We start from the raw sequence: 25,796 nt of genomic DNA, 5'->3' as shown, positions 1-25,796 counted from the left end.
CCAATAAGCCCGCTTTTCATAGGTAGAGGAGGAAGAAGCTTGCCGCTGATTGGTTAGAGCCATGGGCGGGTCCGGGAGGATGCCGCCTGGGCTGGCCCTGAGGAGAGTGGCCGGGGCCATGTTGGCGGCGGCCGGAGGGTTGGAGGGCGGCGGGCAGGGCCCGGGCAGCGCGGCGGGAGCCGGCGGCAGCGGCCTCCTCAACCGCTTCGTGCAGCTACCGGGCAGGCCCCGCTTCACCGGTGAGTGGCAGCCCCCGATCTCGGGTTTTGGGGCTCGGGGCACCTCAAGGCGCTGAGGGGACGGGGACCCCGCGGCTGGGGGTGTGACACCGGCCCCTTGGCTCTGGGGTATGCCGGGGGGATTTGGGGTACCCCATGGGTATGGGATGGGGGGGGGGGGTTGTGTGGAGAGGCCTACGGTGTTCCCGCCCAATAGGCCTGGGATATGGGGGTACAGTGAGAATGGGGGCGATTATCCCCTTATAAACGGGCGTATGGTGCTGAAGGGGACCCACAGGTTCGGGGGTGGAAGGGGGTCACCCCCTTCTTACGACCCTAAAGGGTGGTGGTTCTTCTCTCCCTAACTCAGCAGTCTCCATGGGGATGGTGATGCTCCACATGCCCATGGATAAGGGAGGAGTGGGGACAGGGAACCTCACAGTCCCATTTGGGGTCAGCCCCATCACAGTCACCCTGAGATCCTGAATGGGATTGTATGAGCCTATGGTGACATTGTCCCCCCAATCCCAACATATCAGGTTTTTGGGGTGAGGAGTCTCTTCCCTTGGGGGGTGATGCTGGGATGGTGGGTCCAGGCAAGCAGAGGGCCATTGGATGAGACATCAGCCCAGTCATGTGCCCTAGGAAGGGTGGTTCTTCCCCTCTCCACTTCTCTTTTAGCAGTGTTGGTATGCTGGGGGGTTACCCCATGACTGTGGACCACTAACTCCAAGAGCCCCAGGATATTAGGCGGATGAGGCTGAGGTTAGCCCATAATCACAGCACTGGGGAGATCACCACCGTCCAAACAGCTTTGTGATACTGGAAGGGATATGGGGCACCCAATGGTTATGTGATGGGGGGGATATCCAGTTGGTTTGGGGTCCCCTCACTTATCTCCATAGCACCCCAGTTCTCAAGGACCACATATTGCTGGGGGGTGGCACCCAGCATGGGGTTACCCAGGCTCAGGGCATCATTTTCTGCCCTGGCCCCACCACTCAGATCCCTCATTGGGGGATATGAAGTCTCTCACTGTCTATAGGGTGGGAATGTCTGGAGCACCCACAGCAGCTGGGAAGGGGCTTTCAGACCAGGGTCTGTGTTTCTATCCGTGTGGAACCTGTCTCAAGGTGGATCTGCAGCAAGGATGAGCAAATCCCTTCGAGCCTCCTGTAAGGCTGCTGTGAATGTGCTGAGTGGCTCCACACCTTCTATTTTTGGGCAGATTCTCAGACATGTTTCCTTTCTTCTGTGATAAAGTCCTTTTTTGGGAACACAGGATCTGATTATCTTCATGTTCATGAATTTAATCATTGGCTTGAGTGAACTGAGAGCACATTCCCCTGGTACAGTTGTAATGATCCCAGTTTTACCTATGGATTATGTGCCAGTAGGGAATACTGCACACAGGGGCAGATGCTGCAGCCCTGGCAACACACTGCCCCCATTCATCTCAGCCTTAGCACTTAAGTTCAGCCTGAGCAAACCCAAAGCTGATTGTCCACCTTCCTGAAAAGCTTCTTGATGGAAAAAACCCGTTTGAGCCAGTTCCTGGAGTTTTCTCCCCATTTGACACCTGATAATGTCCTATTTCCAAAGCTCCAGCAGCAGCAGCCTTTATGTAACCATTGAGATAGGGAGAGAGGAGTGGGGTTTTTACTACCCCTCCTTCTATTTCCTCCAGCCAGGTTTGCTTTCTTACCTCCTAGTTCTCTTCCAGAGTTTCCAGGAGCATTTCTCCATTTCTCCCCACCATCCAATACCCTCGACTCTTTCCATAAGGAGCACTATCTCCTTTTATTCCATTTTTATAAGAAATTTGTGTTGTGAAAGCATGTGAAGAACTTGCAGCACACTTTGGCATTGAATGTGTTTGCTGCATGAATGTGTTTGTTACATCCCTCCCTGGAGAGCTCTTTTTGCTCCTGTGTGTCATTTGAAGTAGATCTGAACTATCTTTTGGTTAAACAGAAGAGCATACACATTGATTTAGGTGCTGCTTTTGTCACATTCTCCTTTTCCACCTACTTGCAGAACAGATTTTAGACCTTTGTCACCTTTTTCACTGTGGAGAATTTCATTTGCATGGAGAAATGACCACAAAAAGGTGAGCAGGCAGCAAGTGGGAGCTGGTGCCAGGGTTGTGCTGCTCCATTTGCTTTCTCAAGAGGAGCATTTCTCTTGAGGGTTTCTCCAGAGGGACATTTCTCAAGCAGCATCTACAAACCATGACTTAACAGCTAAAAAAAACCCCAATTTGTGGTTTTGCTGCCTTGTGATGAGTAAAGATTCTTTATACCTCTAAAATCATACACTGGGGAAAGAAAAGGGAAGAGCAATTTTTAGATGTTTGTAAGCTTTGGAAAGACCAAAAATGTCAGCTATAGGTGGTGTGTGGTTTGTTCTTCTCATCCCTGTTCACATTTAAACTTTCAGTGTTTTCACCAGACTCTTGGGATTAAGAGAATAGAAATAATCTGGAGACCTAAATATATCTTTGCCTCTCCCATTTATGCACTTGCCTGGAGCTATCATTTCCCAGTGTAGCAGTCACAGTAAGAGGTTTTCTGTATAGAGAGGTTCAGGTTTTAAACCTCAAACGTCCCAAGTCCCTGTGTCCTGGTTGGAAGCAAGCTGAAAGCCATTTAGTTGAAGAGCAATGTCCATGTGGTACCTTAATCTTACCTTAAGAGAAACCTGGACAGGCTGGAAGGGTGGGCAAGCAAGAGCAGGATGAAGTTGAACATGACAACCCCAGGGGTATCTCAGTATGGACTGGGATCTGTGAGGAGCAGCCTTGCTAAGAGGGACCTGGGGGTCCTGGTGGACAAAAGGTTGTGTGTGAGTCAGCAGCAAAGGCAAATTGGGTCCTGGGCTGCATCCACAGGGACATTACTGTCAGAGAGGGATGGGATCACCCTGGTCTATCTGTTGTTTTTCAGGCTGCCCCTGGGATGCTGTGTCCAGTTCTGGTCCCTCCAAGTCAAGAAAAACAAGGGCAGACTGAAGAGGGTTCAGAGGACAGGTTGGGAGGAGAAATGATTGAGAGCAGCCCTGAAGAGAAGGACTTGGGGGTGCTGATCAATGAGAAACTCCCCATGACCTGGCTTCAGTGTGCGCTTGAGCCCAGAACCCCACCTTGTGCTGGGCTGCACTCGCCAGAGTGTGACCAGCAGCTCAGGGAGGGGATCCTCCCCCTCTGTTCTGTTCTGAGACCCCACTTGCAGCACTGTGTGCAATTCTGGTGTCCTCAACATCAGAAGCACATGGAGCTGCTGGAGCAAGTCCAGAGGAGGCCATGAGGATGATCAGGGGCTGGAGCACCTCCCATATGGAGACAGGCTGATAACATTGGGTCTGTTCAGCCTGGAGAAGAGAAGCTGCGTGGAGACCTCAGAGCAGCTTCCAGTGTCTGAAGGGGGTTACAAAGATGTTGCAGAGGGACTCTTCATCAGGGACTGTAGTGATAGGACAAGGGGTGATGGGTTCAAACTGAAACAGGGGAAGTTCAGGTTGGAGATAAGGCAGAAGTTCTTCCCTGTGAGGGTGCTGAGGTGCTGGCAAAGGGTGCCCAGAGAAGCTGTGGCTGCCCCATCCCTGGCAGTGTTCAAGGCCAGGTTGGATGGGGTGTGGAGCAACCTGCTCTAGTGGAAGGTGTCCCTGCCTGTGGCAGGGAGTTGGAACTGGATGAGCTTTAATGTCCCTTCCAACCCAGACCATTCCATGATTCTATGATATGGTCGAAGGGCTGGAGCACTTAAAGGGTGGCCACAAAGAGGGTGGAGGATCTCTCTTCACAAGGAGCCGCATGGGTGGCAGGGAGCAATGGGTACATGTTCCACCAGGAAAGGTTTCATCTCAATCTAAAAAAGACATTTTTTACAGTAGGAACAATCGTTCACTGGAAGAGCTTCTCCAGGGACATGGTTCCTATCACTGGAGGGTTTCAAGATGCAACTGCACAAGGTGCTGTGTAATCTCATCTTGACCTTCTTTCCCACAAGAGGTTAGAGCAGATGAATTTTCCAGGTCTCTTCTGACCTGGGCTGTTGAATGATTCTCATATTCCAGAATTCCTTTCCTTATTTTCCTTTTACATTTTCACAAACCACAACCAACCCAAACAACACTCAGCTTTAGTGGTGTGAAATCTGTAATATATCAATTTCTGTGGCAAGTGTTTCCTCTTTTGCTCTGGTTTCTCAATAAGGACAGCTCACTCATAAGAACTCCTTATTTTATTCTTTGCAGTGGATGTTCTCTCATGTTACAATCCCATTCCTGTTTTACTAATCATTAGAAATACAGCTGGATGCTTGTAGAAATATTTGAAATATGTGATTGCTACACGGAGGTTTGAAACCAGAAGCCTCCAAGAAGCGGGATGAAGAGGCAGGATGAAGAAGCAGACCAGTTCTGGATGTTGATCGAAACCTTAAACCTCTCACAGCTGGATGTGAGAATGAACATTCTCCTTGATACACAGCTTTAGGGACTTCACATATTTGAAAGGCTCTTGGCCAGCAGCCTGAGGGTTTTGTTTGACATCTTTGGCTAGATCCTTTGGCTGCCCTTGGTGCTGAGCAGAGTCATCACTCAGGCATTGAGAACCCAGGCTCAGCTGCTTTCTCTCTTGGGTGTTTTGGAAGGGAGCTGCGTGATCTGGGGAGGCTGAACACAGCTGGAGGAACAAACAGGTTTTAAACCTTCTCCTTGGTGTTGCATTTACATCCTCCTTATCCAACTGTTTATAAAGTACTCTGATTACATGAGCTGGTATGAGAAAAATGAAGCTTTGAAGACTGGAGTCAAAGTCAATATTGACTTGTCATGTTCTCTGTCCTGTGAGCTAGCAGCACTTTGGCTTGACCTAAATGCCCTTCAGAAGCCTTGCAGAAAGCATAAATGGAAAGGGAGATATTGAAACCTGCTCTTTCCAGATGTTGAAAATACAGGTAGGAGGGAAAATACACTGATACCATCTTTAGAGAGCTTTAAGAAGCAGAGAAGAGGATGCACACATACACCTTAGCTGTTCACCACTGGTTTGTTACTTTCGGAACCAAAAGCCACTTTTGTGGCTTTTTTTTGAATTTGTAATTATTATGGAAACAGAAGGAAGCAAAACACTGAGGCCAAAGCATCTTGCTGTAGGAGTCAAAACGTAAGAGACCTGCCCAAAATGAGTCTGCCCTGAATGAAGAACAACTTAGGAATCACAGTGAGGACTTGACAACCACCACCGTTTCACTGTCTGTGTTGGATATAAGTGATTCTGGCTGGATCATTTGGATATATTTGGTTTTTGTGGGTGTAAGTGATCAAAACCAGCTTATTTAACTATTTTGTAAAATCAAACCACTCTCCCCAAGATCTCACAGTGGGTTTTGTTGCATTAATTGCTTGATCCTTTACTTTACTGATGACCTTCCTGTGGATATTTTGATAGGTTGGGAAGAAAGGGAGCTTTTAAAAAGCAGCGTTGGGGTTACTGTTGGGGAAGTGTTTGAGGCTACACCTGGATATCTCTAGGTTATGCTCCAGAAATAAATAAACCTGTGCTTTGTTCTACATGGTCTGGAGGAGAAGGAAAGAAGGGCTTGATTTAAAACACTTCAGCATAGTCTTTAAATCTGAATTTGGGGCACACATGAAATGAAGAGGACTCCTTGAGACTCCACTTGCAGCACTGTGTGCAGTTCTGGTGTCCCAAACATCAGAAGGACATGGAGCTGTTGGAGCAAGTCCAGAGGAGGTCACAAGGATGATCAGGGGCTGGAGCACCTCCTGTATGGAAACAGGCTGAGAACATTGGGGCTGTTGAGCCTGGAGAAGCTGCGTGGAGACCTCAGAGCACCTTCCAGTGTCTGAAGGGGGCCTGTGCTGGGAAGGGACTCTTCATTAGGGACTGTAGTGATAGGGCAAAGGGTAACGGGTTAAAAGTTAGGGGAAGTTTAGATTGGATATAAGGAAGAAGTTCTTTGTTGTGAGGGTGGTGAGGCACTGGAATGGGTTGCCCAGGGAGGTTGTGAATGCTCCTTCCCTGGCGGTGTTCAAGGCCAGGTTGGACAGAGCCATGGTTTAGTGTGAGGTGTCCCTGCCCATGCCAGGGGGTTGGAATTAGATGATCTTAAGGTCCTTTCCAACCCTAACTATTCTATGATTCTATAACTTCAGGTAACCTGCTGATGCCAAGGAATCGTTGTGCTGTTTTGTTTTGTTATTCCCGGCTATTTATAGATTTCTGTTGCTGTCAAGGTCCCAGAGTTGGAATTTAATAAACTTTTAAGCCTGTGTTAGTCAAAATAGGAACAGTATTTATGAACCAGCAGGTGCAATTGAGCTTTGTCCTCCCCTTAAAGAGGGACATTTTGGCACCATTGGTGTCTTGTTGGACACCATTCAGGACCGTTGCACTTTCTCCTCCAAACTAAAGGGTTTCTTTACATTTTCTTAATGAACATCTTTGTTTTCTCCTCTGTCTCACCACAGACCTATTCTGGATTCAAAGTCTTTGGAGAGATAAGAAACAGATGTCTCATGCATTGGTTGCTGTGCTGGATTACATCAGGAACAGATACTCATGTCACCTTTTTGCTTACAATCCTTTCTAATGATACCTCTTGCAGGAAAGGTGTTCCATTAGGAATCCACTTTAACAAAATCAGTTTGGGACATCCCATCAGCTCCCTCTGAAGTCATCCTATGAATCACCTAAAAAGGGTGTTAACAGGTCAGTGCATAGTCAGCAAACAGGTTTCTATAGATAACTTAGTCCTGAATTAGGTCCTGCCTTAGTTATGTTCCTGTCATGATGTTTCGACTTCATTCTGTTTGTGGAGCTTCTTATTCTCTACAAGTTTTATTGTTCCTACTTTGGCCCTCAGGACCAAGGAAGAGGAGTCTCCTTGTGCATTCACCTTCCCATCCTTCCTTCCTGCTTTGCTCTGGAGTCTTGAACTGGGAAAACAAGTGGTTTCCAGATTATATCCATCCACTTGAAAGCCATTTTCTGTAGCTGGCTTCATGACCTCTTCCACACAGATCTGTCTTGACACTGTGCTGCTGCTTTCCATGTCTGGCATCAGGGAATTCATAACAGGGCCTGTGACCTACAGCTTTTCATGGTGGCAGAGCCTTGTTGTGCTTTGCTTAGTGTTGGGCACATCTTTAGTCTGTGGCAGGGTCAGCTCTTGGGGAGCTGGGCTTTGCTAACTTGAGGAGGAAGTTAGCAAGCCCTTGGATGTTTTGCTCTTCCTGCCCCATCTGAAGTTTGCACTTGTGTAATAGGCTCATTGCACACCAGTAATCCTCAAACACAAACTCATCCAAAACTTGGATGAAGAATTTCAATAGGAGATGTGAATCATCTGATAACACATCATTAAATGGAAATGCAGCCCTTCATTGGAGGGCAGGTCACAGAGCCTGTCTGCTGGAGAAATCAATCTGAATTAAATAAATTCAGCTTTTGCGGGTGTCTTCTTTAAGAAGAAAGAACTGGAGGAATCTTTTTCTAAGACTTTGTTCTAAAGTGAATTAGAATCATAGAATCATAGAACGGTTTGGGTTGAAGGGACCTTAAAGCTCCTCCAGTTCCAACTCCCTGCCACGGGCAGGGACATCTTCCACTAGAGCAGGTTGCTTGAAGCCCCTGTGTCCAACCTGGCCTTGAACACTGCCAGGAATGGGGCAGCCACAGCTTCTCTGGGCACCCTTTGCCAGCACCTCAGCACCCTCACAGGGAAGAGCTTCTGCCTTATCTCCAACCTGAACTTCCCCTGTTTCAGTTTGAACCCATCACCCCTTGTCCTATCACTACAGTCCCTGATGAAGAGTCCCTCTGCAACATCCTTGTAGCCCCCTTCAGACACTGGAAGCTGCTCTGAGGTCTCCACGCAGCTTCTCTTCTCCAGGCTGAACAGACCCAATGTTATCAGCCTGTCTCCATATGGGAGGTGCTTCAGCCTCTGGTCATCTTTATGGCCTCCTCTGGACTTGCTCCAGCAGCTCCATGTGCTTCTGATGTTGAGGACACCAGAACTGCACACAGTGCTGCAAGAGGGCTCTCACCAGAGCAGAATGGAGGGGCAGTTAAGATCACTTCAATTCTTAATAGAAGAGTTTAGTGACAATTTAACTTGGTTTAACATTGTCCCTTGCTTGCATAGGTGACTCAGAAGATGTACTAGATAACTTTTTTTCCTGTTTAATGGGTAGATAAGTCATCTTCTCTGGGCCTGTGCAAGTGGGAGGATCTAGTCCAGTGAGATGAAGTGGTCAGTGAAGAATGAAGCTTAAATCCAGCAAGCTGGGAAACCTTTGGAAGTAAGTCAGTCCTTCATGTGGAGCATGGGTTGAGCAAACAAAGCTTGAATAGACCAGAGAATGTGTTATTCTTGAGCAGAGCAAAATGAAATTGGTTGTGTTTGTAGCTACAGGGGCTCTGGTTGGCATTTCCAGTTCTTCTTTCCCTGGGAATCACCACCATGTAGCAGGCACAGCAGGAGGAAACATTTTGGCTGCTCCCATCCCCAGTTTGATGCTCAACACTGAGGACAGTGGATTTCCCCTGAGTTGTGAATTCATGGCCAGGGACAGGCCAGGATCTATAGCTTGTGACAAAGTTACTGAGTGAGTGGTTAATGGACTTTGTTCCTGTACTGCACAGAGTTCTTGGATTTGATGGGAATGGACAGGGAACTAGCAGCAGATGTGGCTTGCAGCAGGAATGCTGCAGGGGAAGGATGGGCCTTTCAGACTGTCTCAGTTGGGTACTCGGAATTACCTGGTTGACACCAGCTCCAGCTTCTGATGCCCTTTCTGTGTCTTCAAAATATCTTCCAAAAAGCATCTTTTAAAGACAGGAGATGTATTTGCAGGTAAATGGAAAGAGGTGAAACCAATTGGGATGTCTATGGGCTTAATGTACCCGTCTTGCTATCTCAAGGACCTGCAAGCATCAAACATTGATCCTTTTCTGTTGAAACTTCACTGTTCTGAGGCTTTATGGCAAAGTCCCTCTGATTCTGGGAGGTGAATGGCAGAGAAGGTCTCCTTGGTTTTGTTCTTTAATCTATTTTCTTTGAATTATGCCTCTTCAGTCTGTTGGCTTTATATAGAACTCAGCCTTATTTATGTTGGACACTTCTAAGGTTAGGCTGGACAAGGTGCTGGGACATCTAGTCTAGACTCTGCTTTTGCCAGGAAAGGTTGGACCAGATTATCCTTGAGGTCTTTTCCAACCTGGGATTCCTTGAGTTTATTATTATTCTCTTCTCTTCCATCTGGAAAATTCTCATGGCAAGGGTTATAACTAGAGGGAAATAGGATCTATAGTTGATGTAACATTTGAACTCCTCATTCCCTGTCACCTTTTGAATTCAATGAGTGACTGAATTAAGTCCTCACTCCCCTGCAAAACATGTACATCAGTGCTCCTAATCCTTGCTGGAATTAAGAGCCTGTTCCAGTTCTTCCAAGTCTTCTTTTGGAGATGTTCAAGGCAAACATAGAAGAAGAAACAAGGAGGAGGAGCTGCCTGTGGCCAAGCATAGACACGTGAGATCCTCTATAGGCTGCAGAGAGGCACAGGCGCTTCTCAAACACAGTTTTGTTTGCAGATCCTCAACATCAGATGAATTCCCCTCTTGAAGCATCTCCGATTTCAAGAGTCTGAAGGATCACCTTGACTGTAAATACCTTTATTGTCAATGTATTCACTTCAAACTGAATCCATCTCTTTGGATAGCTTCAGAGTTTCAAATAAAGAAGTTCCAAAGGGATGCATGTTTCTCTTTCCAGTTGTGAATCACCTTTAAAGCATGTAGTGTTTGTTTAACAGTTTAGGCCGGTAGCTTCCTGGCTGCCACTATGAGTACATGTAACACCCACCCTTTCTGTGCTGCAGTGTCCGTGCCACACCATGTGTCTGATGGTACTGCTCTGTCTCAGTAGCCAGGTCAAAGACTCCAGATTTGTCCACTAGTTCCTTAACTTTCTTCCCCTCTCTTTCAGCCAGTGGTTATTTTTTAAAGTGGGAATTGCTGCAAGACACAGTTATTACTGGAAACAACCCAAATGTGTCAAAACAAGCACAAGGAGTTTGTCTGAACCCTGCAGAGCAGCTGAATTCTGGACAAGAGCTGGGGCTTAAAGCAGCAAATGGGGAACATGATGAAGCAAAGCTGTTTGTGCTGAGTTAAAATTATCATAGAATCATAGAATAGTTAGGGTTGGAAAGGACCTTAAGATCATCTAGTTCCAGCCCCCCTGCCATGGGCAGGGACACCCCACACTAAACCATGTCACCTAAGGCCTTGAACACCGCCAAGGATGGAGCATTCACGACCTCCCTGGGCAACCCATTCCAGTGCCTCACCACCCTCTCAGTAAAGAATTTCTTCCTTATATCCAATCTAAACTTCCCCTGTTTAAGTTTGAACCCGTTACCCCTTGTCCTGTCACTACAGGCCCTGATGAAGAGTCCCTCCCCAGCATCCTTGTAGGCCCCCTTCAGATACTGGAAGGCTGCTATGAGGTCTCCACGCAGCCTTCTCTTCTCCAGGCTGAACAGCCCCAACTTTCTCAGCCTATCTTCATACGGGAGGTGCTCCAGTCCCCTGATCATCCTCGTGGCCCTCCTCTGGACTTGTTCCAGCAGTTCCATGTCCTTTTTATGTTGAGGACACCAGAACTGCACACAATACGCCAAGTGAGGTCTCACAAGAGCAGAGTAGAGAGGCAGGATCACCTCCTTCAACCTGCTGGTCACGCTCCTTTTGGTGCAGCCCCGGATACAGTTGGCTTTCTGGGCTGCGAGCGCACACTGCCAGCTCATGTTCATTTTTGCATCGACCAACACCCCCAAATCCTTCTCTGCAGGGCTGCTCTGAATCTCTTCTCTACCCAACCTGTAGCTGTGCCTGGGATTGCTCCGACCCAGGTGTAGGACCTTGCACTTGGCATGGTTAAACTTCATAAGGTTGGCATCAGCCCACCTCACAAGTGTGTCGTTACTGAGTCTCATTACTGAGTCTCATTACTGAGTCTGGACAAAGCATTTATTTCACCTTTGCTGTAGGAAAGATTCTTGATGCCTTGTTCATTGTTGTCTGATTTGTTGCTGAGAATTGTTAACAGCCTCTAAGAAGCAAAGATGGGTCCTACTTCGATGTTTCTCTGGGTCCTGTTCCATCCTAGAAGTATGTAGAAGAGCTGTGGGAGCAATTGGGTGGTGAAGATCTCTGGTTTGTTTGGGTGAGGAGTCTTCAGTGAACTTCTTTTGATGGTTCAGGGCCAGGTTGGACGGGGCTTGGAGCAACCTGCTCTAGTGGAAGGTGTCCCAGCCCATGGCAAGGGATTGGAACTGGATGAGCTTTAAGGTCCCTTCCAACACAAACCAGCCTGGGATACAATTTTGGAGGGTTTCTCTTTACTGTCAACTGAAACAAAGCAGGTCTTGAGGTGCCACAAGCAGAGGATGTGCTTGAGGGAGTAATGGTTATGCACTGAAGTTGTACATCTCAGGGGACTATTGTGTATCCTCCTCAAGATGAAGCTTAGAGTTACTCTCACCATAACACTTGCATTGCATAGAAAACATAATTTTTGAAACCTCCCTGTTTTCTACACTTGTCTCAAACCAGCTTGTTTGTTCAGGACCTGATAATTTCCTATTCCTTTCATCTTTTTCATTCCTTATGTGGACCTGTATCTTGTAGGAAAACATCCATGTCTGGCACTGTGCTTGGCTCTTGCTGTGAATCGAACCTGAGCAAGCTTGGAATTGCTTTTTGATCAATTGCAGTTCTCCAACAAGAATATTGCTCTGTAGTTTCTCCTGGACTGAATCAGCCTTTTATTGTCTATTCCAGTTGAGTCCTGAGCCTGTCCTCCCTGCTTTTGTCCCCATTGGCTTATAGTAAAGAGGGTGGGCAGCCCTTTTGGGAAGGGCTGTGTCTGCCTGTAGTGAAGCACCTAAAGGATCTTAGATGGGTTCCCTCTGCGCACCCTCCTAGTGAAAGTGCCTTTGTCTATGAGCAGATTTTCATCATGGAATGGTTTGTGTTGGAAGGGACCTTAAAGCGCATCCAGTTCCAACGCCCTGCCATGGGCAGGGACACCTTGAACACTGCCAGGGATGGGGCAGCCACAGCTTCTCTGGGCACCCTGTGCCAGCGCCTCAGCACCTTCACAGGGAAGAACTTCTGCGTAAGAGCTCATCTCAGTCTCCTCTCTGGCAGGTTAAAGCCATTCCCCTTGTCCTGTCCCTCCAGGCTCTTGTCCAAAGCCCCTCTCCAGGTTTTCTGTAGCCCCTTTAGGCACTGGAGCTGCTCTAAGGTCTCCCCTTAAGGAGCCTTCTCTTCTCCAGGCTGACCCAGCCCAGCTCTCTCAGCCTGGCTCCAGAGCAGAGCTGCTCCAGCCCTCGCAGCATCTCCGTGGCCTCCTCTGGACTCACTCCAACAGCTCCACGTCCCTCTTGTGCTGTTGTCCCAGATACTTGCTGTATCAGACCTGTGTTGCTTAATGTTTAGGTAGCCGAGGAGTGTCCAAGGTGAAAGAGCCTTCTTGAGATACAAGGTGCCAGAAGCAAAAGAGAAGAAACTGAGAGCAGGTTTGTGTAGGAGAGGAGAGCAAATCATTACTTTTCTTCTTTATTCCCATCTGGCAGCTCAAATATAAACATTTTGGAACTGTTTCCTAAGTGAAATCTGCCACAGAGAGTGACAGAAGGGGGAATTTGTAAGATAGCTCTGAAATTGGTCTCGTGGAAGGATTGACACATGGAAGGATTGTTGTGCATCACCCTGCAGGCAGGTCTCTAGGCTGGTGTGGTCCAGGGACTGGAGACATGAATGGGATGGTGACATAGAATCACAGAATGGTTTGGGTTGAAAAGGACCTTAAGATCATCCAGTTCCAGCCCCCTGCCATAGGCAGGTATGCCTCACACTAGACCATGCCACCCAAGGCTCTGCTTGGAGAAGTGGATCTGTCACTACAGAGCTGTGTCCTCCTGGCTGCAGATGTGCTTCCCTAGGGCTAAACACCAGACACTCTTGTTGAAGGACCACCGGAGAGCTGGAATTGCTCTGTTCTGGAGCCAGGCTGAGAGAGCTGGGCTGGTTCTGCCTGGGGAAGAGAAGGCTCCTTAAGGGGAGACCTTAGAGCAGCTCCCAGTGCCTAAAGGAGCCACCAGCAGGTGTATTCCTGACCCTCACACGCAAGCTCAGCTCCTCTGCTGTCCATTCACTGAAGTTCTTTTAACTTTTTGTTTTGTTGTAGGCCACAGATCTCCACCAGCAAGAAGCGGCCATCGTTGTGTGGCGGATAATGCCAACTTGTATGTGTTTGGAGGCTACAACCCTGACTATGAGGAGTCTGGAGGGCCAGAGAATGAGGACTACCCCCTCTTCAGGGAACTCTGGCGGTACAACTTTGCTACAGACACCTGGCACCAGATGAGCACTGAAGGCTACATGCCCAGGGAACTGGCCTCCATGTCACGTACGTATGGAAACTCAATTCCTGTGCACCCTCTCCTGAAGCTATTTTAATCAGTGTCCCTTGTGGAATGCAAAACTGGGCAAAAACTGGGCAATCTGGATCCTGTTTCCAACTGTAGGCCTTGAGTTTGGGTTGCTTTTGTGATTTTTCTTCCCCCCTTTGTTCAGGTTAAGGCAAAGAGTTTCAAATGCAAGAGGTTGTCCTCAGGTATTTAGTAGTTGCACTGCACCTGCACCTCCAGCAGGTTGATGCTCAGTGCACTCAGACATCCCAAAGCATCCCAAAATAGATCTCTTTATTCACTACCCAGTTTTAAAAGTAGGCCTTTGGTTTCCATGGTTTTAGGTTGCATTTTTTCTCCTTTAGGGCATTTCAAAGCCATAAATGCAGAGTGTGAGTTGTAGGGTATTAAACAATATTGAAGCCTCTGTTGCCTCGAAAGCAGAATCAGAATCAGAATTACCAGGTTGGAAGGGACCTTCAAGATCATCGAGTCCAACCCATGCCCTACACCTCGACTAAACCATGTCACCAAGTGCCACATCCAATCTCTTTTTAAACACATCCAGGGATGGTGACTCCACCACCACCCTGGGCAGACCGTTCCAATATTTTATTATTCTTTCTGTGAAAAATTTCTTCCTAATATCCAACCTGTACCTTCCTTGGCGCAGTTTGAGACTGTGTCCTCTCATTCTGTCAGTTGCTGTCTGGTGAAAGAGACCAACCCCCACCTGTCTACAACCTCCTTTCAGGAAGTTGTAGAGAGTGGTAAGGTCACCTCCGAGTCTCCTTTTCTCCAGGCTAAACAACTCCAACTCTCTCAATCACTCCTGGTAGGGCCTGTGGTCCAAGCCCCTCACCAGCTTCGTTGCCCTCCTTTGGACGTGCTCAATTATTTCCACGTCCTTCTTAAACTGAGGAGCCCAGAACTGGACACAGTACTCAAGGTGCGGCCTCACCAGTGCCGAGTACAGGGAAAGAATAACCTCCCTGTTTCTGCTGGCCACACCATTCCTAATGCAGGCTAGGATGCCATTGGCCTTCTTGGCCACCAGGGCACACTGCTGGCTCATATTCAGCTGGCCGTCCGCCAGTACCCTCAGATCCCTTTCTGCCTGGACACTATCCAGCCACACTGTCCCCAACTTGTAACATTGCAAAGGGTTTTTATGGCCAAAATGTAGGACTCGGCACTTAGACTTATTAAATTTCATCTTATTGGATTCTGCCCATCTATCCAACCTATCCAGGTCTCTCTGCAGAGCCCTCCTTCCTTCCAAAAGATCGACACAAGCTCCCAGCTTAGTGTCATCTGCAGACTTACTGATGAAGGACTCAATACCCTCATCCATGTCATCAATAAAAATATTGAACAACACCGGTCCCAGCACAGACCCCTGAGGGACACCACTGGTGACTGGTTGCCAGCTGGATGCAACACCGTTCACCATCACCCTCTGGGCCCGGCCATCCAGCCAGTTACTGACCCAGCAAAGAGTGCTCCTGTCCAAGCTGTGAGCTGCTAGCTTTTCCAGGAGTATGTTATGGGGGACAGTATCAAAAGCCTTGCTGAAATCCAAATAGACAACATCCACAGCCCTTCCCACATCCACCAGGCGGGTCACCTGATCATAAAAAGAAATCAGGTTGGTCAAGCATGACCTACCCTTCATAAACCCATGCTGGCTGGGTCTAATACCCTGGCCATTTCTTAAATGCTGCTTAATAGCACTCAGTATGAACTTTTCCGTTAACTTTCCCGGCACTGAGGTCAGACTAACTGGCCTGTAATTACCAGGATCCTCCCTCCTACCCTTTTTATAGATGGGCGTCACAGTCTTGTTCTGTTTCACTGCATCTCACAGCAACAACTCTCACTGCTCTGTCTCTTTCCTCTAGTTGTGCTTCATGGCAACAACCTGCTGGTGTTTGGGGGTACTGGGATCCCCTTTGGGGAGAGCAATGGCAACGACGTCCATGTCTGCAATGTCAAGTACAAAAGATGGGCTCTGCTCAGCTGCCGAGGAAAGAAACCAAATCGAATCTATGGGCAGGTATGAAGGACAGAGCCTTGTGAGGCACTTTGTGCCTGTGCACACTGGGCTGTGTGCTACAGAGCACAGAGCTCTCTTCTCTGCTAGTTGTTCTCTGTGTATGTAAGTTAAGTAGAGGCAGGTTCACTCATAAATAGAGCAGTCTTGGTTCTTTAGGTTTTCAAAGGAATAGTTTTCTTGTAGTTAGAAAAGCCCGAATTTTTTCACTAACTGCCAGATGCAGTTGAATGCAAAAGTATGCCTGATTTAAGGAATGGTTGGTAGGTTCTAGAGTTGCTTTGCGGCCTCCTTAAAGCCTTTAAAACTCAAATTATAAATTAAAACAGTGGCTAGTAGATCTTACTTGTATTAGAATAACAACTTTGAGGACTTTCCGTAATATCCTGGGTAAACATGATGTACAAAACAACAGATTGACTCTCACAGGAGGCTGCCACCTTTTGCTGTGCTTTCCAATAATACTCCCAATGTACTTGTGGTGCAGACATTTATAACCATCTAATGTCTCCTTCAGATGCATGACAGATGGTTGGATAAAGAAAGCAGCATTCCCTTTTCTCAGTTCAGCTCGAGCTGGCGTTGGGCAAACAGGTAGTTGGGAGCAGTCTCTGCTTCCACCTTGGACTGCACCAGGGAATGGTGCCTTCACAGTTTCGGTAGGGTAATAGTCCTGTGTGCTTTCGAATTGCACACTCTCTCTGTTGTTGAGTCTGAATCGCCCACTGTGGGGTTTCTCCTGTTATCCTTAATGCCACTGGCTATCTGACAGCTGGTTTATAAGAATCTCTGTAACAATATCTGTGTAAGGTCAGCATGGAAGAGATTTAGGGTTAACTGTGCTTTGGGATTAGCTCCTGAGAGGCCCTGCTGCACCAATCTGCCTTGTGTGATGCCTAAAACCTAGCAGCTCCACTTCTAGGTCTTCATCTTGTGATCATGGAGTTACTTTCTACTCCTACAAACACCTCCTGCCCCCCATCTATTGTATATCATCTTTGTTTGCCCTTCATGTTGCTCACTTTGTGAACTGTAGGTAGAGCTTTTCAGGCAGTGTCTTGCTTTGGGAGGGCAGGAACCCTCTCTCAGGCACAGGATGTCAGGTGTCCTTTTTAACTGGTTTCTCTCTGTTACCTGCCAGGCCATGGCCATCATCAATGGTTGTCTCTATGTGTTTGGAGGAACAACTGGTTATATTTACAGCACTGACCTCCATAAGCTTGACCTCAACACTAGAGAGTGGATCCAGCTGAAACCAAACAACATGTCCTGTGACATGCCAGAGGAGAGGTGAGAAGCTGGGCAGTTTCAGAGAGCATTTGCACTGGGGACTCGTCACCTTTACTGGGAGTGAGAGGCTGAAAACACACAGGCAGGGTGCTCTTAGAGCAGTGTTTTTGGCTGTGAACCTGGCACAGCCAGTGCTCCAGCAGTCTGGTGCGCAAGGGGATGTGAAGCCTTTGCCAGGATGCTGATTTGGACTTTGTGGTGCCAGAACAGAGCTGGGGACCTGGAGCAGCTGGTGAGTGCTGAGGAAGGGAAGAGGTTCCAGTTGCTCCTTGTCCCTTGTCCTGTTCCGTACCAAGGTGTGGAGGAAGGAGGGCAGGGAGATCAATCCGTGACCGTCTTAGGTTGGAATATTGATGGTTATCATGGTGCTCCATAAATCATTATATTTAAGTGCTGTGGTGCTCTGCTCTCAGAATATACCTTTAAAGCTTGTGGAGTGCAGCATAGATTGCTCATGAAAGCTGCCACACAATCTTCTGAATGCTCTCAACCTGAGGGACTGATGCAGCATTGTCAGGCTTGGGGTGTCTGCTTAAACAACTACAATGTAATGGTATTTTCCAGAAGGCTTTTGTTGTTGCACTGATTGCTTGTGCTGCAAAGTCCTTTTTTATACTTCCAGGTACAGACATGAAATAGCCCACGATGGTCAACGGATTTATATCCTGGGAGGTGGAACTTCCTGGACAGCTTATTCCTTAGATAAGGTAATCAGCTTCATTTTGCACATCTGTTATCAAAGATTCTCCTTTTAAAACACTTAGGACATCTTTCTAAATGTTGTACTTGTGCCAAAACAGGAAAGTGCAAATACCTGAAGGTGGGCCTACAGGAAACCTGGAGAGGGGTTTTGGACAAGGACCCGTAGGGACAGGACAAGGGGAATGGCTTTAACCTGCCAGACAGGAGATTGAGATGAGCTCTTAGGCAGAAGTTCTTCCCTGTGAGGGTGCTGAGGCGCTGGCACAGGGTGCCCAGAGAAGCTGTGGCTGCCCCATCCCTGGCAGTGTTCAAGGCCAGGTTGGACACAGGGGCTTGGAGCAACCTGCTCTAGTGGAAGGTGTCTGTGCCCATGGCAGGGGTTGGAACTGGATGAGCTTTAAGGTCCCTTCAACCCAAACCATTCCATGATTCTAAAACAAAGGAATTCCTTGATGTTCAGTTCATATGTTGATATGGTGACTCTTTTCTTCTTTTCCTCCTTAATTGTAAGCTTTAATTTCCTTTCTTGTGGTACACGTTTCTCTCTGATACAACTTGGGGAGGGAAGAGCGAGATCATCTTGAGCACCAAAATGATAAATGAGGACACTTCAAATAGTGCTCTACTTCCAAATAAGCTGGAACTGCAGCAGTGAAATGACTTTTTATCTCTTCATTTTCTGCATTTCTTTTCTCCTTACGTGCAGTATGAACTAGGCATTTCTAAACACTTCTGAGAACTGGAGGGCGTGGGTTTAACGGCTTCAGGTTTTTAGAAGCACTGTTCTTTTTCTTCAGCTGTAGGGCTCAAATAGCAAAGCCTGAGATGAAAGCTTTAGTAAGCTGCTATTCTTTGAAGGTGATTTTATACCTGCTTAGTCACTGGCTGAGATTAGCTATTTTTGGTTTTACACTTAACGAGAAAGAGGTGGTATTTATAAGTGGCTTCCTGGGTCAGAGCCTGAAACTGCGTCATCGGTGTGATAGGGGGTCCAGGAGGAACTAATGGCTCCTCTTTATGTCTTCAGATCCATGCCTACAACATTGAAACCAACACCTGGGAGGAAATCACCACAAAACCTCACGAAAAAGTTGGTGAGTCTGGAATTTTCCCCTGGAATTTCCCTTAGAGAGTGGCCAAGATGCTTGAAGATGCAGTTTTTTGGCAGGCTGAAAGCCTTCTTCATAACCTTGTTGTACAGTATGTGACAGCACTGGCTTCAAGGTCCTGCTTGTTTAGAGCTTAAACCCATCTGAAGCATATTTAGCAGCCTGGCTTTTCTCCCTCCCTGGCTGGGACAGATGACAGTGGCTGGCTCTCCTCCCAGAAGAGGATACACATCACCTCTGCTCCCTCTGAGGGACCACGTGCTGGCCTGGGTAGCCGTAAGGGTTTCTCTGGAATCTTGGCTGCTGCTTTCACCAAACCAGAGCTGAGAGCTGGAGTCTGGGGGAATGAGATTCCAGCACATTTCCTTCTTCCCTGGAGAGCAAGTAGGAGTCAAACCTGAAACAGCGGTTGCTGAATTAGAGATGTTATACCTGGGATTGTAGGAAGAAGCCCCTTATAAAGGAAACAAGTGCCTCCTATCTATGATTATGTGTTGAAATATAATCACCAGTTTGCCCAAGCACTTTAAAGCAACTATAGTTGATTTTTCTCTTCATTCTCCTCAGGCTTCCCAGCAGCCAGAAGATGCCATAGCTGTGTTCAGATCAAAAATGGTAAGATTTACCTCGAGTATTGGTGTATCTTATACAACCTAGCAATGAGAACCTTGTCCTTCTAGCCTGAGAGCTGCTGGCCCCCAGCACACATTTGAGACTGCTGCAGGGCACACGTGTCTTTTCTGGAAGAGGATTTTTTTCTCATTAACGGGCCTTAAGCTGCCCAGTTGGCAACACTCTGCTTCCCAGGAAAGTGCTGGAGTCACCATCCCTGCAAGTGTTCACACACTGTGTAGACGAGGCCCTCAGTGCCAGGGGTTAGTGGTGGCCTTGACAGTGCTGGGGAATGCTTGGACTTGATGCTCTTAAAGGTCTTTTCCAACCTGGCTCACCCCTTGATTCTATGAGGGATCTTGCTGCTGTAGGTGAATTTACTTCTGCCCTGAACAGTCACTTCCTGGAATTCTGCAGTATTTTATGCAACATCTAAAGCTCATGTGGCCACCTTAGTTTAAAATAGCACATTTTAGCCACAAGTGTCCATGATGCTTTGCAACTTACTGGTTACAAGCTCTTGAACAGGTATGAATGATGCTACTGCTACAGTTTGAGGGCTGTATAGTCTTTACAGAAAGACAAAGTGAGGCCAAGTTGTGGAAGCCAAGTTCTGAGATGAAATTGTTCAGGGATGATCTTAAGGTCCTTTCCAACCCTAACTATTCTATGATTGTCTTTACTGTGAGGGTGGTGAGGCACTGGAATGGGTTGCCCAGGAAAGCTGTGAATACTCCATCCCTGGCAGTGTTTAAGGCCAGGTTAGATTGAGCCTTGGGTGGCATGGTTTAGTGTGAGGTATCCCTGCCCATGGCAAGGGAGTTGGAACTGGATGATCTTAAGGTCCTTTCCAACCCTAACTATTCTATGATTCTATGATTTCTTCTGATCAATGTCAGAAGATAGAGAAGGTTCCAGGGAGACCTTAAAGCAGCTCCAGTACCTAAAGGAGCTACAGGAAACCTGGAGAGGGGCTTTGGACAAGGGCCTGTAGGGACAGGACAAGGGGAATGGCTTTAACCTGCCAGAGGGAAGATTGAGATGAGCTCTTAGGCAGACGTTCTTCCCTGTGAGGGTGCTGAGGCGCTGGCACAAGGTGCCCAGAGAAGCTGTGGCTGCCCCATCCCTGACAGTGTTGAAGGCCAGGTTGGACACAGGGGCTTGGAGCAACCTGCTCTAGTGGAAGGTGTCCCTGCCCATGACAGGGGGTTGGAACTGGATGAGCTTTAGGATCCCTTCCAATCCAAACCAGGCTGGGATTCTGTAAGTGGCTTCTGGGCTGGGACCAGTTTGGGAGGTTCTGAGATCTTCTGTTGAGGTAAAACAATTGTTGATCCTAAAACTCCTCTGGAAAGGTGATCACTGACTTAAGTCCCAGCACGTTCTGCAGTTACTGCACCAAGGATGGCTGGGTCTGTAAGCACTTTGGCTTTCCTCTCTTACAGATGTGTTTGTTTGTGGAGGCTACAATGGAGAAGCAATTCTGGGAGATGTTTGGAAGTTGAATCTACAAACTTTCCAGTGGGTCAAGCTGCCGGCTGCCATGCCAGAACCAGTGTATTTTCACTGTGCTGCTGTCACGCCAGTAAGTGACTCATTTGTTTCCTACGAATCTGAAGTTCAAACTATTCATCCAACCACTCTGACGTTTGTGTGGGCTGCAGATAGAGCTGAAGTAGGGTTACCAAGGAGGTGACCTCCACTGTAGGAGCTAAAGGCTGGTGTGAGGTCACTGCATTGACTGCTTTTACTCCTGCTGCTGTTTGAAGAGCTGGAACACACAGTATGTTCTGCTCTCTAAAAGCAGTGATGCATTTTAGCTTTTAAACTATCGGCTCTGAGGACTAATTCCATATATGAGCAGTAGTTCATGTTTGTAGAAGGAAAAAGGACAAATAGTGCCCTAAGTAAACTGGTTTAGCTTACTGAGAACAGCCTGAGGTGAAGGATTACAGGTGAGTAGCTCTCTTTGGAAGGCACTGCTAACAAAGTATAGGTTAGTATAGGAAGTATTTATATATATAACAAAGTATAGGAAGGTATTGCCAGAGCTGTTTGTGTTAACCAGCAGCTTAGAGACCTGTGATTGATAGGCTGCAGGCAGCAAGAAAGACATTTAGCTGTGATTTCAGCTCATCATCACCTTAGGGCAGTGGGTGAGGGCAGAAATCAGGTTCTTTGCTTGTAAGTGCAGGTTTCATCTCATTTGGAGATAGCTATAAATGCAGCTTCTTGGAAAACTGGTCTGATCAAGGTGTTTCCCAAGCAGAGAACTGCAGGTGGGTGCCTGGACACAGCAGGAATGCCCTTTGTTTTCCTGTATATTGAAGAAATGCCACTCACAAAATAGGTTAGCAGCTGAGCTTCTCCCATTTCCCATGTCACTCCTGTGCTGAGGTAGCAGAAGGAATACAGCATGGATATGTATGGTGGGGGTTTAGTTTAAAAGAACACATTCTTTTTAGCTGAAACCCAAGTATGGTTCCATACTAACGTATTAATGCTTTGCCCCACCCTTAAAATGTATTTTTGGGGGTAGAAGTCACCTAAAATACAGAGCAGAGCGCTCCAAATAGCAGATCCATGCTTTGGGATGAACAATCCTTCAGCACTTCTCCCCTTTGGCTATGAGAGGAGCACGACTGGCTCAGACAGTGACACAGAGGTGTGTGAGCTGAATCCCACTCTGTGATTTAACCTGCTGGGAATCTGGAGAGCTAAATCCTGCTTTTCCTACCTGTGTTGCTCCTCAGCACCTTCTGTGCCCTATGTAACTCCCTCTTTTCCCACCTAGGCTGGCTGCATGTACGTTCATGGAGGAGTGGTCAACATCCATGAAAACAAACGGACTGGCTCTCTGTTTAAAATGTGGCTGGTGGTGCCCAGCCTGCTGGAACTGTCCTGGGAGAAGCTCCTGGAATACTTCCCTCACTTAGCAATCCTCTCCAGATCTCAGCTTTTGCACCTGGGACTGACACAGGGACTCGTTGAGCGACTAAAATGAGACCAGCTCATGCTTCCGTCCAAGACATACTACGTTCCAGAAGCCCCCTTTCCACCTCCCCTTATTTATGGATACCATGGATGGTCTTGCTAAGAACATGGAGAAACCTGCTCAACGCCTTACTCAGCAACTACATCGATGCCTTCCTAGAGATTGTTACTTTCAGTTGTTGAAAAGCCACTTTTTATTTATGGATCTCTAAATTAAACCATTAATCCAAAAAACTCTGGTACTATTTCATAACATCCAGCCATTAATCTGGTGCCAGCACATGCTTGCAACTAAACTGGGGAGGGTGGGAGCTTTGGGAATGTCCAAGCCCGTGCTTACATGTGGTGCACTCAACTTTTTATTTCCACAGGCTCGATCTAACAGAGGATGATCAGTGCAGAGCAACAGCCACCCTGTTCTTTTGCTTTGGAGAACACTCATCCCCTCCCACCCAGCTGAGCTCTCTAAACCCAGGAGCTGCTGCTTTTGAAGGCTTTGCATGTGTTCCATGGGCATGTTCCCATCTCTTGGAGCTTCAGAAGACGGCTGGAACGTCGCGTGGGGCAGCAAGTGAAGCTTTGCCTGTGCAGCTTTTCCAGTGCAGTGACTTGAACCACCCCCTGTCTGTATGTTCCTCACCTTTACATGTGGAAATGTTTGCTTGGAAGACTGCTTAAAAGTTGCCACTTCTGGACTATTGTGTAGTTTACTCAGGGTGCTGAGGGGAGGGAAAGGTTTGTGCTGAAGCTGTTTTAACTCTTGCTGCTCACCTTGCAACAGCAAAAACTCACCCTGGAGCTGTCAGAGCTCGCTTTTAACCTGCAGTACATCAGACCCAGTGCCTGGGCGTGAGCTTTGTGTTTTCCTTCCTCCCATATAGCACATGTTGGCATTTTTCTGCTCAGCTTCATATTCCTCTGGGATGGGAAACTGCTGTATGTGGTTTTAACCAAGGTTTCCGAGTGGCTTCCTGGCTCCTTGGAAGCTCATGGATTGCTCATCCCAGGAAACACAGCATCAAAAGGCGGGGAGAGGGAACATCTCTCCCTCTTTCTGTGAGCAGAGGTCATGGCCACACAGGCAGGAGGCTGGCTCCTGTTGTTGTGCTCCATATACTGTGACGCTGGCTCTGGAGACCACACTAAGTGGCTGTTGGAGCAGCTCCACCTGGCTGGCATCATGTTTGTGCAAAGTCCTTTTCAGTCGACCATTTTTAAGTGCCTTTTCTTTTAAATCAGCTTTTCCAACTCCCTTCCCCTTCCTCTCATCAGAGACAAAGGGGTCACCTGGGGGTTTAGTTTCTTTTGAAGAGATTACATTTAAATAAACCATAGCATTGGCTTTATGTTGTTAATTTCAACAGCACTGCCTCATCAATCCCTGCTACCCCTCTTAGGGAGCACCCAACTGACTGTTAGGGGTAAAGTTCTACTGATTTACCCCAATATTAAGCTTTCCCTAGTCTTGGGGATAGTTTTCCCCCTATTATAGCCTTGCTGCTTTTTCCCCCTCCAAATCCCAAGAAAACAAAAGGTTGGGCATCCCCCTGAAGCATTCGCTGGTGCTTTGGACCACCCAAACTGGTAGCTCTAGTTTATGTCCCCTTTGTTGTACCTTTGCAGCTCAAAGGGCAGAGCTGGGAACCTCATCTGTGCCACATGGCTTTGACAGTCCCCAGAGACATTTGGGCTAGTTTCTGGCTCAGAACTTGTGCTGCTGGAGAGTATCATCACCCTATTTCAATCCCTTCCAAGCCACCTGACTGCTTACTGCAGCTCAGCAGTGAGTCCAGACCCTGCAGGCAATTGGGGAATGGGGTACCTGCTCTCCTGCCCCTGGCTTAGGGTGTCATCTTCTGCAGGACCACACTGGGCCAGTGGGTCCTTTTTCCATCTTCTTCTGACCTGAGCTCAGTGGCTCTCACTTCTTGCAGAGGCCGAATGTCTACACTTCAGCTTTGCCTCCTGGCCTCCAGTTCTACTGGTACCTTTGTACTGCAACAACCTGATCATACATGTGCTGATTCTTCCCTTATCTTAAAGGGCATCTCCCATCAGCACCAAGACAGTATTAAAGCCATCCAAGCCTGGGTCTCTGAGCAAGTATGTCCTTGAGCTCTTGTGTCCTCCTCACTTTGGCAGGGCTATGCGGGCAGCAGAAGCTTTCCCCCAGATGTGAACACAGGGAAGGACACATCTGGCCTCAGCATGGCTCTATACTGACACCTATAACACTGTCACACCTAATCTTAGCTTCAAATCCTGACATGGAATGCATTCAGCCACCCAGGGAGGATGATACAACCCTTGACATCCCTCTGACACACCAAGTCACTGCTGAGCCACCCAGACACTCAAGGTGCATCTCATGGCTGGACCACTGTAAGTGCAAGCCCAGAGCCCATCTCTCCCATCCCAGTCACCTGTATGATGGGTACAAGACCTCAGAGCCTGCTCCTTCCTAAAACTGCATTGCTTTAAGTACTGCAAAGCACCCAGCTCCCTCCTAAGGGTTTGAGTTCTTGCTGCTCCACTCTGTGTTGAGCTTTTGAATACTTAAAGCTGCTTCTGGCTCATGGTGGCAAAGGCTTTGCTCTGGGTGCAGCTTGAAGGATACATGGCTCCAGTGTTTCTCGCTCCATCTCCTGTTTGTCTTCACCTGCATCCCAGGTGATGCCCGAGTGCTAGTTCCTTTTAAAGGCAAGTTAATTCCCTCTGTGCAATTCCATGTGAAAGCAAAACAGCAGTTACTGCCTCTGCCAGGGCAGAGCCATGATTTCCCTAAGGGAGAGGAACAAGGATTCAGCATCTGCAGCAACTCATAGAGGGAGAGGAGTTAACATCCAGAAAGCTGCTGGGGATGGGACAGGACACACTGAGACAGAGAAATCCACCTTAGAACAGGGGTTTGCCTTCACCCACACCTTATCCCCGCTGCCAGCCTCAAGCAGAGCAGCTTGGGGTGATGTGGGCCCTCTTCAGGGCATCCTTGTAGCCAAGCAGCAAGTACTGCTGAGCTGGGCCTGCTTCCATAGACACAAAGACTGGCCCTAAGAGACCCCCAAAGCATCCCTCAGTCCTGGGTAGGTGTTTTCTGCTTGGCCTCAGCTGGGCTGTAGGAGAACCTGCTCAGTGCCATCATCTGCCCTCTCATTCCACACTTTTTCCATCTCCTATTGCTGTTGAGCCATCAGCCAACTTTGGATACTCACCCAGGAACATTTCCAACCATCTGGATTGTCCATACTGATGCTCTACCAGGAAAAGAGCGTGATAAAGCAGCACCATTGATTGCTATCAAGCTG

The 25,796-nt window shown here is 47.8% G+C and overlaps 1 protein-coding gene across 2 annotated transcripts; it reads left to right on the top strand.

Moving 5' to 3' along the window:
• Nucleotides 1-105: 105 nt before the first annotated feature.
• Nucleotides 106-22,959, top strand: KLHDC10 (kelch domain containing 10). 2 transcript variants are annotated; one of them, XR_013957975.1, is made up of 10 exons: nt 106-239; nt 13,509-13,730; nt 15,633-15,787; nt 16,926-17,074; nt 17,697-17,781; nt 18,804-18,870; nt 19,453-19,500; nt 20,943-21,082; nt 22,292-22,730; nt 22,863-22,941. XR_013957975.1 is itself a non-coding variant. In XM_080629100.1 (9 exons), the coding sequence occupies exons 1-9, from the start codon at nt 119-121 to the stop codon at nt 22,499-22,501; spliced, it is 1,197 nt and encodes a 398-aa protein (XP_080485226.1). In that variant the 5' UTR covers nt 106-118; the 3' UTR covers nt 22,502-22,959. The 2 variants fall into 2 exon arrangements, 1 of the variants encoding a protein (XP_080485226.1); XM_080629100.1 differs by having other exon boundaries at nt 22,292-22,959.
• Nucleotides 22,960-25,796: the final 2,837 nt, after the last annotated feature.

The sequence above is a fragment of the Psittacula echo genome (assembly GCF_963264785.1).
Source record: "Psittacula echo genome assembly, chromosome: 1".
NCBI classification, from domain to species: Eukaryota; Metazoa; Chordata; class Aves; order Psittaciformes; family Psittacidae; genus Psittacula; species Psittacula echo.
The sequence above is the reverse complement of the archived record's forward strand: the minus strand, read 5'-3'. Positions and strand labels throughout refer to the sequence as shown.